General features: G+C 43.2%; 1 protein-coding gene across 1 annotated transcript in view; it reads right to left on the reverse strand.

Annotated features, from left to right (window-relative positions):
- Window positions 1–765: 765 nt before the first annotated feature.
- Window positions 766–11505, reverse strand: part of NR2E1 (nuclear receptor subfamily 2 group E member 1) — a 20508-nt gene continuing 9768 nt past the window's right edge. Inside the window, exons 3-9 of the mRNA XM_085306961.1 lie at window positions 11401–11488; window positions 10598–10833; window positions 9124–9270; window positions 5004–5100; window positions 4463–4612; window positions 4087–4192; window positions 766–960 (exon numbers count right to left, since the gene is read on the reverse strand). Of these exons, the coding sequence (XP_085163087.1) occupies window positions 798–960; window positions 4087–4192; window positions 4463–4612; window positions 5004–5100; window positions 9124–9270; window positions 10598–10833; window positions 11401–11488 (987 nt within the window). The 3' untranslated portion in view covers window positions 766–797. The remainder of the gene's footprint in view (window positions 961–4086; window positions 4193–4462; window positions 4613–5003; window positions 5101–9123; window positions 9271–10597; window positions 10834–11400; window positions 11489–11505) is intronic.

The following is an 11505-nucleotide window of genomic DNA, read 5'->3' on the forward strand; positions in this document are numbered from 1 at the left end:
ATTTCCATTTTATTTGGTTTTGCTGTTTTAGTCTTCCTTTCTTGGCTTGTACTCTTTTCAGGTGTGTGTGTGTGTGTGTTTGTGTGTGAAATGTGTATGTGTGCAGAAGAAGATGGAGGGAAGATCGGGAGAGGAGATGTATAAAGCTCTTCTGTCTCTGAGATGTTAACCAAATTCTGGTGATATCTGCATCAAAGATCACCAATTCATTTTACAGGAAGAAGGGAACTGGCGTCATAAGCTACTTTTTAATCAGTTCTGAAGGCCACTTCATGATGTATTATAGCAGAAACAATGTTTTGGTAACCTGGTCTTAAATGTTGCCTATCATACTGAAAACACTTTACCAATATAGGCTACTTTTAAAACAGTTCTGGAGGCCACCACCTCTCGTGTTATAACTGAATCTCAGTCTGGTTACACAGTTCCAAATATTGAACAAACTAGAACACATTCCTTCACTTTTTGTCTCAGATCTGCCAGTTAAATGAGAGAATAGCAGAGTCTTTGTTAACTACGACTGGCATCTGAATTGCCTCCATCCTGTAGTAACAGGAAAAGCAGCCAAATTCCAACCACTTTTAGTTTTTCTGTAGAACAAAGCATTCTCTCCATGATCTAAATCACTCTGTTCAGAGCAGCAGAATCATATCTACTGGGGTATTTTTTGTCAATGAGTTTAAAGGCTAAACATTCCCAGGTTTATGCTTCCTGTAGAATTTGTTAGTTGAGGCTTATTTTCCATAGATAAAAGGTCTTCTCAAACTGTCCATCCTGATTGTTTATTTTAAGGTAATTTATATGTCACTGGATTTGTACATATCTGAAAGCAGTCTTGTAATGGGTACATTTCCAATGGTCTTTTTGAAAAATACTTCTTCTATTGTAGATGGACTAATCGAACGTAAAGCTGGTAAAAGCAATAGAAGTTTTCCAAAACGGCAGGGTTGTGTGGGATACCTGGGAAACAGAGAAGACGTGTTACTGAGCTTTTTAGACATTTTTCCAAATAAAATCTTCTACTTTAAGGTAAAGAATAAAGAATAAATTCAGCAAATTGTACAGATGAATGCTACCTGTGTTAAAACCCTACTTCTTGTACTCACTTGAGCAAGAATCTCCAAGCACGTGGAGGAAAAGAAGGTGATCAGGAGTAGTCAGCATGGAGCCACCAAGGGGAAATCCTGCTTAACCAACCTGATAGCCTTCTGTGATGGAAAGACTGGCTGGGTAAGTGAGGGGARAGCAGTGGATGTTGTGTACCTTGACTTCARCAAGGCTTTTGACACTGTCTCCCATAACATCCTCCTAGAGAAGCTCAGGAAGTGCAGGCTAGATGAATGGACAGTGTGGTGGATTGAGAACTGGCTGAAAGGCAGATCTCAGAGGGCTGTGATCAGTGGCACAGAGTCTGGTTGGAGGGTTGTAGCTAGTGGTGTCCCTCAGGGGTCAGTACTGGCCCAGTCTTGTTCAACTTATTCATCAATGACCTGATGAAGGGACAGAGTGCCTCCTCAGTGAGTTTGCTGATGATACCAAGACGGAAGGAGTGGCTGATGATACACCTGAGGGCTGTGCTGCCGTTCAGAGAGACCTGGACAGGCTGGAGAGATGGGTGGAGAAGTTCAACAAAGGCAAGTGCAGGGTCCTGCACCTAAGGAAGAATAACCCTATGCATCAGTACATGTTGGGGGCTGACCTGCTGGGAAGCAGCCTAGAAGAGAAGGACCTGGGAGTGCTTGTGGACAAGTTGACCATGAGCCAGCAATGTGCCCTTGTGGCCAGGAAGGCCAATGGTATTCTGGGATGTATTAGGAAGACTGTTGCCAGCAGGTCGAGGGAGGTGATCCTGCCCCTCTACTCAGCCCTGGAGAGGCYACATCTGGAGGGTTCTGGGCTCCCCATTTCAAGAAAGACATGGAGCTACTGGAATCCTTTACTAGACTACTAAGATGATTAGAGGACTGGAGCATCTCTCATATGAGGAGAGGCTGAGAGAGCTGGGCCTGTTCAGCCTGGAGAAGAGAAGACTGAGAGAGGCTCTTATCAATGTCTGCAAATATTTTAAGGGAGAGTGTCAGCAAGATGGGGACAGACTCTTTTCAGTAGTGCCCAGTGACAGGACAAGAGGCAACAGGCACAAACTGAAACACARGAAGTTCCACCTGAATATGAGGAAAAATTTCTTTACTGTGAGAGTGACAGAGTGATTGGAATAGGTTGTCCAGAAAGGTCRTGGAGTCTCCTTCTCTGGAGATATTCAAAACCCATCTGGACATGATCCTGTCTAAYGTGCTCTAAGTGACCCTGCTTGAGCAGGGGGGGTGGACTAGATAATCTCCGGAGGTCCCTTCCAACCTCAACCATTCTGTGATTCTGTGAAGAAGGTTGACCCCAAGGAAAACCATCTTGTTCAAGGTTAAACTACAGGCCAATATCTTTGAGTTTTGATTAGCTCCTTTGTTTATTCCCTCAGAGCAGTGACAATACAGAGACAAGATCTGCTCTGGCTTGTCCCTCAGATAACAACTATGTGCTTGATGTAGTTCAGGGAAGAACTTGACCCCAAATAAATACCATGTCATTTAAATGGCAATTTAAACCTAACTAACTTATCATGGTAATGATTTTGCCTTCTTTTAGCTGTTTTATACCTTTAATAATAATTGACCTTTGAAGAATATATTTTTGATTAAAGAAACTGTGTTTTATCCCCAGATAATGTATTTGTATAAGAGAATATTTGTGCTTACATTGACTTTACATCGGTGTGATTCTCAAACCCAAACTAGGACCATGGAGTTATAGTGGTCCTAGTAAAAGAAGGACTAGGTCCATTGGAGAAACCTTCTGCTTCTCTTTCTGCCTTTCCTTTCATCCTGTAAGGGCTCCTTGAGAGGGTGAAAGGACTGATACAGGCATAGCACTGGCGGGAAGGTAAACTCAAGTATGAGGATGAAACACAGGCTGAAAGTCTTCTCCCATTGGAGTTAGCAATAGTTTTATCAGTGGAACTAGGACTTCCACCTTTCCAGAAAACCTGCAGAAGCTTTGATACCCTGAAGTGGGTGGATACTGTTGTTCTTAAACTCTGTGTTTGTTCATACAGCTAGTTTTTACTCAGAATATAGGCAGCCTTTTATTGTACTTTTTTTCCTTGTAAAARGATGTTGTTTACAAAAGATACCATTTAGTCCAGTTTAGTTACTAATATTTCCAGGAATGCAGAAATACAATGGGAAAACCACTACGCTCAGAGTGGAGATCATGGCTAGGTAAACCCATTGCTSCCTGGCCGCTTCTCTCTCCAACAGGCCGTGGCTCAGTCAGAGTCTCCATGGAGCAGTCTTCAGGGGAAAAATGGGAAGAGTTTGATATGCAGTAGCCTCACTTCTCTTTTTGCTCTGAACCAGGCATAATTTATTCCTGGTTTTACCCTTCTRCACTTTGTGGGATGAGAGCTGTAACTTTTATGGCAGATTTTAAGATTTCTGTATCTCATAGGATTTATCYGGAATGAGACAGGGGTGAATTTTTCTTCCTAAGCAATAATTCTCATCACTCTGCTGCAGCACCAAAATAAGAGTCACAAATACTGGATTTTACATTTCAACCTGGGAACAGACTTAGTATACTGAGAGCATATACTGAAAGAGCAATTTAAGCTCCTTGTATGTCTGTTGCCTCAGCTGGAAAAGTGGGGAGAATGACACAAGGAAGTGTTTTGTAGTTCTTGAGTGAAAAGCACTGTTACTGTTGTGATATTGCTTTGACTGTCACTATTAGCATTGCTTGATTCAATCAGATATAGAGGAAGATTTAGCTTTCTGTATTGCAAAATGTTCCACAGCAGGTGTACTTCCTAGGGGAAGGTCTTTCCTTTTATCAGTTTTCTGTTCATCTGAATAAATCCCATGTTCCTCATTCCATCAGGACAAGCCAAATCCCGACAGGCTGACAGTCAATTTATAGGGGCTGTAGAAGCCTGATCCCCATTTCAGTCAATAGAAATGTCACCTTCCCTACAGCAAGAGAGAGTTTTTGCCCCTACACCTGCAAGAAGTATTTGAAGAAGACACTGATCACCTGGTGTGAATGTAACTGTTCAGAGTGAGCTGGGCTTCGTCTTGGAGGGCTGCTATCGCGGCAGCGTTTCGAAAACTCCTCAGTTCAGAACCACTGTGTGTAGGCACTGCAAAGCAGATCAGTTACTAGTTCAGCTTGACTTTTGTGGCTCAAAACAGTTCAGTTAATGCTAATTGCTGGAAATAAAACATTCCCTTTAGTTTCCCCCAGCACTCTCTTGTTAGCCTTTCAAAATACCATGCTATCAGAATTCAATATTAGGAAACTTGTTGGATGATATAATCCTATGTCTGATTCAAAAAAAAAWTTTTTTTTGCTTTAAAGTAGCAAGCTCATAGTTACCAGAGCAGACAAGCAAGAGATTATTTCTGCTTACCAGCTTTGAAAGTGACAATGCATTTGAGACAGGCAAATTCAGTAGCATCTAGCCGAAGTTGTCTAAATCTAGCCACAACCTCCTGTAAAGCCTGTATTTCCGAAATAATTTTATTCAGCTTCTGAGAATCTGTATTGTCACCGTTCATGCCTAAAACAGAAACAGATGAAATAAATACTCTAATATTAAAGGCATTTGCTTTATTTTATATTGATTTCTGACAAAATCCTGTGTATCAATATGCATTCTATTGTCACACTTGTCTATCTGGTTCCATGTAAACTGACTATATTGTATGAAAGTTAATATAAAATCTTCTCTTGGATGATAACAAACACAGTAATTTGCATTTAAATGACAATGCAAGTAGTCATGAATACAACAAAACAACATTATTTGCATTTAAATATAGATTTATAAATGACAGGTATGCTCTATTGTTCAGTAGGAATTTGTTATTCTTTACATGTTGTTCTTTTTTTCAGTAATGTATTTTTATGGTAATTTCTGTAACAAAGTCATTAAATTGTGCAATTCTTACCAGATACAGCCAGTAGAGTGTTAGCATCAACTGGAATGGCCCATTGTGCTATTCCTAGAACAAACAGTTCTCTCCAAGCATCTTCCAAAAGCATCAGCTGTCATACAATAGATGTACAATATAACATAGTGTATAATTTATAGATTTATAAACAATTTAAATATGTAAATTTCTGTTATTTTAAAAACTGCTTTAAATGCCTGTCATGGTATTTTCCCCACAGATTGTGTTAGCTCTTCGCTTAGCTTTTTGAGAAGGTGTCTGGAAATAAGTGTATGAATTGTAGAAAAAACACTTAATGTTGGCTCACTGTGCACCATGCTGTATAGACCAAAAGGGAGGAAAAAGAGAAAGGAGAGTGCGAACTCCTTTCCCAGAGAGCTTGCACACTGTATGAACATTGCCTATATTTTTCTGCAATACTCCAAACTGCATGGTCGCTCTTCTCCTCTCCCTGGGCACATACAGCTGTCCTAGGACTAACTGGAAGTGTTCTCCTATTTCTCTCTGGGGATTACTGTCCTTTCCTTTGGGAATGCAGGATTTGTGAAGAAAATCMTGGATGATATCCTGAAACTACATCACTCAAGCACCAGTAGAGATCATATATTTATGTCTAACTCCTTCCTGATTAAGCAAGTCTACAGCTCTTTGAAGCATARCATCTGGACACATACAGAGTTTCAGTCTCATTTGTTTTCCTGCTTTTCACTAAAAGTCACCCTGAAATTCTGGAGACTAAAAACTGTTTCCTTTCAGAGAAGAACCAGGGTTAGAGAAGCCCTTGACTGAGTGGCAAATGAGGAGGAATTTTGAAAAGAGACATAAGTTTCTCCTCTCCCTTCATAACAGCAGAAACCAGAACACTAGATGCAAATAGTACCCAGGGCAGCAGGCTTTCAGCTTAGTATCTAAGCACCCGAGTTGGCATCATAGTTTGTCCTCTACAACTTTCCTACATTGCCTGGGTTTATGGATGATTTGTTTTTCTCTATTTGGAGGCAATGCCATTGACTTCCTTGGAGAGGCACTGGTGCATTTAAAGAGGGACTGCGACTCCAGATAATGCAGCCTGGCGAAGCCAGAAAAGATGTAGTCTTGAGGGTGTCTGTGGATTGCTGGCCCAGACCAGCTTCTTGAGAGGAGTTTGGAGGGCTCTGAATTCTGCTGAAGTTCATTAGTTCTCTAAAGGTCATGCTGTGGTGCATATGTATCACTGTATCCCTCATATCTCTGAAAAGAGTAGGAGAGACTTAGAGGGCTAAAAATTGTAGTTKTCTCAGGACAGAGTGTCTGCTGGCTCCACATGGTGAAAACAGATTGCCCAAAACTCAGACAGCAGAAGCAGCAAATCACAATTATTAATGTTGCTGTGGTCCATGAAAGCATCAGCAGCTTATAAGCTTAGGAAAATACCCCTCCTCCAGGTAACCCTGCCTGATGGAGAACAGGTATTAGATATGCAAGTCTCTGTATGGCATAAGAAATGATTTGCAGCCTTTCATTTGCTTTTGTAAAACTTTTTTGTCCTTCATTCATGCAGATACAATGGTAGTGAATGGTGGTTCCTGCAAGGTATCAATTTCATGTGTTCTTTCCCACTAAGCGTTTAAAGTCAGAAGACTTTAGAAATGAGACTCTTCCAATAGCTGGTTTCTTCGTGCCTCTGCATAAGTCTGTGAAACCACCAATTAAAATAATTCATGCTAAAGTCACACTCAGCTCTTCYTCTTCAAAGGAACAAGAAATCCTAGGCTTCCTGAACGACTGGTTTCTGCTTCTTAATCAGCCCCATCCTRTTAGTTTGACTTTTTGTTAGGGACTTGCATCAGGCCAACCTGTTTATGGACAGGCTGGACAGGTGTGCAGCCAGCAGACCTTAAAGCAAGGTATTTTTGTTCAGTGGCTTCCAGTCGACAATGTGATCAACTCTAAGGAGTTTGGGAAGGGGCAGAAGCTCTGTATTACTGAGGGTAACGACACAGCAATCCCCAGACTTTTGTTTTGTAAGTGAATTGGCTTCTCCTTATTTCCTCGCCTTCAAGATGAAACTGATACAGAGCCCTGGAATTGCAATGCTTTTGTCTTTTTTTTTTTTTTTTCAGAAGAGCACGAAACAAAAGCAAATTCCAGGAAAAGGTTTTAGACGCTATTCAAGCAGATGTCAGGGATATAAAAGGAGAAATTCAGACATTTACAGCTGGGCCATTGTCAAATTAAATAATGCAATAGCACTATTATAAAAATCAACTGTCTGATTATTCATGAAATAAGGTGATTAAAATCAGAGTTATTTCCTCTCCAGCTCTCCTGAATRTGACAGAGGAACCATGTAGAAAGAGGCCCAGGTCAAAACTTTAGAGCTGAGCAGCTCTGAATTTTGAGGAATCTGGCTTATGATTCCAGCAAGTAAAGATGATGTTAAAGAAAGGCTGGGGCTTTGATATGTATAATTCACTAATATTAGTCCCTGATASGAATGTAAAATAGGTAGTGGGTTATTTAAAGATAATGGGAACACTCTCGTATGTGTGGTACATGGGCAGACATTGCTGGCAGAGATATGCCTGGTGATGTGCAATGGAGAGTTCCCCTCCTCCCAGATCCTGCTGTACCCTCCTCCTCCTGCTAGCAGGGATGACTTGCTGGGAAATACCTGTATAATGTCCAAGGAAGCCCTAGCCTAAGTAGCCTCCTGCGGGTATCACTGAACTAGAGATGAATYCAGCTTCTTCCTGTGCTACAAGACTTACTGAAGCAGCATGCTTGCTGATTGTCCTTGCTATTCGGGCCTGATTCTTCAGTTGCTTCACGTGATGGATCCGATGCTCCACAGAGGTAACAGCAGCAGAAGGCAACATTAGAAAGCAGTGCACTGCACTGGGACCACTGTCTTTCTAAAGCTGGGGACTTACAGGGTAYGTAACTGTCAGGATCTGATCTTCTTCCTACCTGTATCCACTCACTGCAATAWTTTTGTAGTTAGAGCTGAGTGGAATGAATCCTTGTTTGTCTACTTTCACRAAAAGGATTTTGAAATTCTGGTCTGGCTCTAGAAAAGGGGTATTTCAATATACCTTAGCCATATATCACATCACAACCAGTATGATTTATCTTTAGGTAGAAAACACTCTCGGTTTTCTAAGAGGCTCTTTTCTTCAGTTCAAATGCATATTTGCATATGAACAAGCAACACTTACAACACCTATCCATGCAATGTAACTAGTTCCTCTGATGACTGCTATGTAACAYTGAAGGCACAACATTCCTAGTTACCATTTTGTGAAATTAGTTCAATCATATCAAAGTATTAGACACCTTTTATGATTGGTGCTTTRTGTAGATTTCCCCCTTCCATTTTATAATTATCTGATTACTTTTTTTAAAATTAGTGCATTATACAACGTACACTAAGTCCTCATCAAGAATCAAGTCATTAAGAAATTGCTTCAGCTCATATGGTTCACATGTGATTTATCTGAAGCAAAGGCAAACTGTCATAGACGAAAACAAGACAAATTAGGGAAGACTCTAATTAAAAAATAAATAAAAGAGGGGGGGACTAGCCAAATTCTGCTTCCACCATCCTGGAGTAAGTGTGATGCAAGTTCACTGAAACCTATGTGAGTAAGAAGGAAGTGTTGCCTGTGTGAACAGTAAGAGGAAGAGAGAATAAGATGGAGATGGAGATGGAGATGGAGATGGAGAGGCGAGGCAAGGCACTGTGTAGATTGCTGACAGGCTAGTGTTTATGGTGCAGTGAAGAAGTGGAAAGAGAAGCAGTTTGAGCCACTGAGCTTTGGGAGAATTTGCTTCTCCTGGTCTATGGCCTGAAGATTTCCTTTAGAACTTGTCCTCTCATAGTACTTGCTTTATATTAGCATTTTTCTGGTTTGATTGCATCTCTTGCATCATGAAATAACTGTTTAAAGAAAACAGTTTCTAAAGCACTGCCTGTTTTATCGAGATTAGAACAAAACTGTGTCCTGAACTTTGGAGCAGCTTGAGTCCATTACAAATTTAAATGTCTGAGGCTGAAGGTTCAATCATCTCAGTTTGACTTCTGAGCCCTCTCTAGCAGCAGATCACACTGTTGCCACCCTTGCTGCAGGTGCCTTACCTGGTCTTGCAGTGACAGGGTGGAGAAGGCTGGGACACTCTTTGCCCACTTGATGCTCATGAACAGAAGCCTGGCTGCTGACTCGCAGACCGATTCAGTGGCCACTTCATAGAGATACATAGGGGTACCATTGACTTCATGTGGATACTAAGGTCAAAAAGAAAAATAAAGCAACTTCATACACTGTGACTGGGACAGCCYGATCTTCCTCTCCCATTCAGCCACCGTTCAGTGACTCATTCTCATGCCCAGCGCACACCATGCACTCTCTCCTTCTGCAACCAGAYGGCATTGCTTTTAGTGGGTCCACTCCAAAGCACTCTATGTTGCTGTCTCTGTGGATTAACTGTGCTCCAGAAACAGATCTCTGGAGAGTGTTAAAAGGAGACTGAAATTATCACATGAAGAAACAAATTACTAAGATGTAGTGTCATGCTTTGCCCTGTCACACAGTGACATGCTTCTGGTAGAAGAGTAACAAGAAAACAGATTTGATTAAGAATTTCTAATTTTTTGTAATCTTTTTTGTTTGTTTGTTTGTTTGTTTTTTTTTGGGGGGGATGATTTGACAGTCCAGCCCTGCTTAGCAAAGTAGTACATACTCATTTAGCATTAACCCTCTGTGTAGCTCTCCAACTCCAATAAGGTGCAGGCAGATGTATAGAACTAAGCAGACCTTAAGTGCTGCACAGAATTGGAATGGAGTTAATTTTTAAAGCATGCTATATTTGCTTGCTAAGTAATTTCTGGTTGAGTATTTTCTAAAATTATATTATAAAACTATGTATTATGAACATGTTCCTGATGGATTCTGCCAAGCTACCAACTCCGGGAATGCAGAACTATTTAAGTGGTCTCTTGTACAAATTTCTATGTTCTGTAAATATGCAAAATGCTATTTCAAATACATTAATGACAGACATTAATTTATAGCTAATTCCTGAGCAGCTGAAGCCATAGTAATACTTTCATTGGGCTGCTTAGGAAATGTCGCAGTCAAGAAGCACAAAGCCAGTTTAGTCATGTCTGTGTCAGTGTGGTCAAGCTGCACACTTTAGTCAGCACAGGTAGTACTTTTTGGATTACACCGGTGTTGAGATGGCCTTTTGCTGAGGAAAACCTGGAGACTGAAGGTGATCCTCATGAAACAATGTTTCAAACTAACAAGTGAATAGGAGGAGCATTTTTGCAGCCATAAGGGTATAAGGATGAAGAAGAGAGATGTTTGTGCAGAGCAAGTTGTCAGCTGGTCCAACAGGTAACGTTACCCCTTCACACACCCCTTCTGCAGAGGCTGTCTCACCCTTTGCACCTCACATCTTCAGAACATCCAAGGATATAACAAAAGTGAGTTCCCACCACAACCTGGGGGGCTCCAAACTCTGCTCCTTGCCATGACTACCCCAGGGGCAGGGTGCCCCACAGCGAGGCTGGCATGCTGTGAGGCCAGACTGGCTGGGGGGAAGTGGCTGACCTTTGGAGTGGGCTGTGCCAGACCCACCAGGGTCTGCCTCTCGGGGGTGCCAGCAACAGYGGCCAGCTCCAGGCTGTGGGGCTCCAGCTGGGTGACGGCAGTGAAGAAGGCGGGTGCTGGCAGGGCGGTGGCAGGGAAGTGTGGGGCGCCGCTGCTCTCCTCCTTGTGCCCACGGAAGTACAGGGCCACCTGCTTCCGTATCGTTGATGTCCGCGGGCCCCGCTCATGCTGCACAGCTATGGGACACCAAAGAAGAGATGACGGGGTCACCACATTGCCCCACTGTGTTTATCTGCCTCCAGCCCCAATAAGCATKGGCCATGGCCCCCTTCTGCACCCAGCAGGGATTTCCCCCCCCCCAAACTCCTTAGAAAAAAATCTGCTGCCAGCTCTGCAGGGAAAGGCACTGCCAAAGGCGAAGGAAAAGAGGAGATCACCTTCCCAAAAACCCAGCTCGCCTGGGATGAAAACCCCCTCTGGGGCAAACTGCCGTCAGGGCTGCCCCACACCCCCAGACATGGTGTGGGGCCTGGCTGCACCCACACGCGTGGGTCTGGCATCGCGGGGGCAACGGCGGGGGCTGCCGTGGGGAGGCAGTCCCCAAGCTGGAGCCTGCAGCAGAGAGAGGCTAGCGGAGGAGGACAGCGGTGCTCGCACGGAGGATGGGCCCAGCGRGAGGGTCCGCCCCGACGGGCGCCTCGCCTCGCCGCCCCCCGGAGAGCCCGGGGGTCGCACGCCTGCCGCCCCGACACCCCCGCGGCCTCGCTGTGAGGGAGGAGGAGAGCCGAGCAGGAGGCAAATACCGTCTTTGTTCATGTTGACTTCCAGGCACTTCTTCAGCCGGCAGGCCCTGCACTGGTTCCGGTGCGTCTTGTCCACCGGGCAGCCCCCCTGCAACACAGCGGGCG

This window comes from Rhea americana, unplaced genomic scaffold (genome assembly GCF_003343005.1).
Source record: "Rhea americana isolate MKP2758 unplaced genomic scaffold, rheAme1 scaffold_25, whole genome shotgun sequence".
Classification (NCBI taxonomy): Eukaryota; Metazoa; Chordata; class Aves; order Rheiformes; family Rheidae; genus Rhea; species Rhea americana.